Here is a 4,455-nt window from a genome sequence, read left to right on the forward strand (position 1 = left end):
AGTGTATCAAATACTTGTTCTCCCCACTGTATATTACCAGTCAAAAGTTTGGGGTCAGTAATATATATATATATTTTTTTGAAATATATTAATACTTTTATTCAGCAAAGATGCATTAAATTCAGCAAAAGTGACAGTAAAGACATTTACAAAAGATTTCTAGGTCAAATAAATGCTGCTCTCCTGAACTTTCTATTCATCAAAATAATGTTCCTCTGTTTCCACAAAAATATTAAGCAGCACAATTGTTTTCAACATTGATAATAAGATTTTTTTCTTACGCAGCAAATTAGCATATTAGAATGATTTCTGAAGGATAGTGTGACACTTAAAAAATAATGAGTAATGGCTGCTGAAAATTCTGCATTGCCATCAGAGGACAAAAATACATTTTAAAATACTCTAAAATGGAAAACAGTTATTTTAAATTGTAAAAATGATTTCAAATTGTATTACTGAATTTTTGTTCAAGTAAATGCAGCTTTGGTGAGAGGAGACTTAGGAGTAGTCTTGTCAGGGTTTATCTATGTTTGCTGTGTTTTGGTGTTGGATTTGTTCATGTTTTAGCTTAGTTTCCTTGGTTTACATCTGTTTCATTGTTTCATTTGCACCTGTGATTAATTTAATTGATTGGTTTGGTCTGTGTATTTAAAGTTATGTGTTTTCCTCAGTTCATGGTCTGACTTCGTTAGATATCATTGGGTTGTTCTGTTCGTGTTTTGCCAGTTCAAGTCTCCTGAGTATCTTGTTGTGAGTTTTTGTTTTATTAATAGAATTGCTCCACCTAGATCCAGACTTTTCTCATCATTACCTGCAAGAGACGCTGACAAAAAGACAGACTAAATATGGAGCAGCGGTTCGTATTCGTCTCCTCTCTGAGGGGAACCTGTCCCTTGAGAGACACACACGCGCATTTTTAGGAGTTACAACACCTCGTCCATTATGATGACGCCAGCCTGTTTGTATTTTTCAGGGCAGGCCTTAACGTAAAGACCAGAGCATGCCTGCCCAGAGACGGACCTCAAGGGACTTTCCAGGAGTACGTGAGGAGAGTACTCCTCAACAACGGTTCCCCTTCATCATCTGCAAGAGTGATGAAGAAATCACCATGCCAGCCACTGCCACCAGCGATGCCTGAGCCCAAAGCAGACCATGAGCCTGAGCCTGCCACGGTAGAAGAGCATGAGCCGAAGCCAGAGACACAAATTGTCCCAGAGCTTGAGCCAACCGCGTCTGACCAGGTGCGTGAGCCGGCAACGTCACGTGTTCCTGTGGATTTACTGGTGGAGTATGAAGGGATGATGTGGAGCCCTACCCCCACAACAGCGGCTGACCTCAGAAGAGCTGATTTCACCATGCACTCAGCCTGTTTCGTCACCCGGCTTAATAAAGTCTGTGTTCCCGCCCTGCCTCCAACTCCAACCTCCTCTGCCTGCTCTGAATAAACCAAGTGAAAAATGCCTGCCTGTTCCGAGTCGGCCAAGAGGGCTGTCCTGAGTTTCCTGTCTGTTCTGCGTTGGCCAAGGATTCAGTTCTATGCCTGTCCTGTACCGGCCATATAAGAACTTTTTGCCTGTCCCATATCGGACTAAGAAACTGTTTTTAGACTGTTTTTCTGTTCAGTATCTGCTAGAAAAGCCTTCCTATGAACCCCCGCCTGCACTGCCCAGTCCTTTAGCCCTGTCTGCACTGTCTCCCTTCAGCCCTTTGTCTCCTGCTCGATACACGATAATTTGCCTCAGGCTGAGTGTTCACAAGTCCAGCCCTGGTGTATCTACCCACTATCTCCATCTATAACATCAGTGGCCATCACTCCACTTCTGCCTGTCGACCAGTCGGCTCTACCGTGGCTCCTCACCCCCTCAGCTCAACCTGAAACCATCGTTCCTACGGTTCCACAGGGTTTCCTCATCCCTCCATCTTCTCCTTGGTCAGTCGTCACTCTGTCTGCGCCATGGACTTCTGGGCCTTCAGCTGCGCTTCATCCCTCCACCCCTTCAGCTCCGGCAGGCACCTCCTTCCCTCCTTCCTCCTTGGTCGCTCTGTCTTTGCCTCAGTCCTCCGGCACCCTGGCTCCACCTCGGTTGCTCGTCGATGTGGCTCTACCCTGTCCGCTCAGTCCCTTCTGTTTGTTGTCTCTGCCTGGGCAGCCCCATCTTCGTCAGTTGTCTCCCTGGTTCCAGCTACCAAGCCTCCACCATGGCTCCTCCCTCGACTCTGCCATGGGCCTGCGTCCCAGCCCTCCTGCTAGGGGTTCCGCCCTGGTTCCTCCCACAGTCTGCTCTGCCCTGGTTACAACCGCTTTCTGTTCCCCCTGTCTTTGTTAGATATAATTGGGTTGTTCTGTTCATGTTTTGCCAGTTCTAGTTTCCTGAGTATCTTGTTATTGAGTTTTTGTTTTATTAAAAGAATTGCTGTGCCTAGATCCAGACTTTTTGATTCCATCATTACCTGCAACCGACGTTGACAAGTCTAAGAAGTACTGCTCTCACCAAAAAGGGGTTAAGGGCAATATTTAACAAAATGCATGTATGGATGGACCAAATACTGTGATTTGAGATGTACTAAATCTTTAAAGTCCCTGTAAAGTCAAAATTAAGTATGTGTTCTGAGTTTGTCACACCACAGAAAAATGTGTTATTAGCCACCCAGCCAAATTTGAATGATAAAAAAAGCCGGCAAGTACATAAAATAAGTGATCAAAATCTTGAAAAAATGAGCAGTAGTCTCTGCTCTCAAACCCTGGGGGCGTGTCCGCTGGCTGCGCTGAAACCACGCCCACTCGCGGGAAAGCTCGCTGTCGTCGACTCGCCACACTCAACTGTCACCGCTACAGCCGGAAAGGATGCTCCTAGCTGCTTTTTTTAGCTGATTTGTTTTACAAAGCCATACATGTTCGAGCCTGGACTACCTACTATAATTATAACATAAGCACACAAGGCAACTTACACTCATTGGTGGGCATGCACTGCCGATGATGGCACCAGTTGTCGGCGCAACGGGAGGATGAAGGCCGAGGCGGGAGATAGTCGGTTCAGCCACATTCACCAGTAACAGCGGATTATCAGTGAATGAATCCCAGTTGTCTCCGACGAAAGTTTATAAAACTATCCCGTGTAAAATGATCACTACAGAGGCGGGTTTTGGCGGTGATCCTCAGCTCTCCGTCAAGGTGGCTCTTCACAAAATTAATCCACCTCTTGTTGATATGATTAAAATAAGGACACCGATCTGTTTTGTACGTGATCGCATCCAGGTAATACGCATTTCCGTGACGAAGGCATAGCTAGCTAGCAAACTGTAGGATGTAGTAACTAATAGTACTGACAGTAACTCGCGATTGAGTTGCAAACTGATGTGAATGGGCTCCAGTGCGTCATCAAGTAGGGGCGTGTCCAGGAGCTCAGGGGCTCCAGTGCGTCATCGAGCCCCCGTTTTAGCCCCGCCCAAAAAATCCGGAACACAGCAATGGTGAAAAACTGTTTAACGGTCTAACTCCACAATTCAGTACTTCACAGTTCACAGTCTTTGTAATATGATTCAGCAATACATTTCTAACATTTATAATGTGTTAATGTGTTTTTAGAATTGCCTTTACAGGGACTTTAATACTATCTTCTTAGTCTTTAATACTATCAAGAAAGAAAGCGTTCAAACTGGGACACTGCTACCTACACAATTCACCCACAGGACGTCCTGTCCAGAAGCTCATCCACCTAGAGAAGTAATATTGCACCACTTCGAAAGGACAATTCAGAACTTCAATGACAAACACATTTACTGAAATATTCATTTTAGTGGTTTATCAAAACTAAAGGCTTCATCTTTCACCCTCTGCCCTGCCTCATTAGACTTCCAAAGTAAGTGTACAAGTATATTACTGTTAATGCATTTTTACTAATTGAGTGAAGCTGAAATCTCAAATATCAATCTTAAAATATTTGATAACGTGGTGGAAATTACATTAAACAAATTTGAAATGAAATTGTTGCCTGTTTTTGTCTTGCAATGGCTAATTTAATATTTTATGTATCTTATACACAATTACTTTACATTTACACTCAAAAACATTTTTAGAGGTAAAATTTTGTGTTTTGTTTTTTGGTATTTACCATCCAACAACACATCACAAATGTGGCCCTTAAACCTTAAGCTGTACTTAACACAGAATATTTCTGTAAAAGACTGAAAGGGTTGAGTCACATGCTGCATTAGTCGTGTGGTTGTGGCACAGAAAACCAGCAAGAGATTTAGTCAGAGGAGGTTTAGTTCTCCCCAGGTGGGTGCCTCAATCTAGCCTCTGATGGCTTTGTATTAATGGAATTAAAGTGAAACTCCAGGAATCCTCTATTCCGCCTCAGATATGCAGCTCGAATAGCTCAGCTGTGCTAAGCCCATCCTTATGCCCTCAAATCAGCTCTCTGCCACCTTCCTCATTCAAACAACCTTCTCATC

General features: G+C 43.8%; 1 protein-coding gene across 1 annotated transcript; it reads left to right on the forward strand.

The window, feature by feature from the left end:
• The first annotated feature begins 674 nt into the window (after positions 1-674).
• On the forward strand, positions 675-2,422 carry LOC308688039 (uncharacterized protein). Its single transcript, XM_081360873.1, has 2 exons — positions 675-856; positions 974-2,422. Exons 1-2 carry the CDS (start codon positions 846-848, stop codon positions 1,443-1,445), a joined length of 483 nt encoding a protein of 160 aa, XP_081216999.1. The 5' UTR covers positions 675-845; the 3' UTR covers positions 1,446-2,422.
• Positions 2,423-4,455: the final 2,033 nt, after the last annotated feature.

Source organism: Scardinius erythrophthalmus (assembly GCF_964197995.2).
Source record: "Scardinius erythrophthalmus genome assembly, chromosome: 3".
In the NCBI taxonomy this organism is placed as follows: domain Eukaryota; kingdom Metazoa; phylum Chordata; class Actinopteri; order Cypriniformes; family Leuciscidae; genus Scardinius; species Scardinius erythrophthalmus.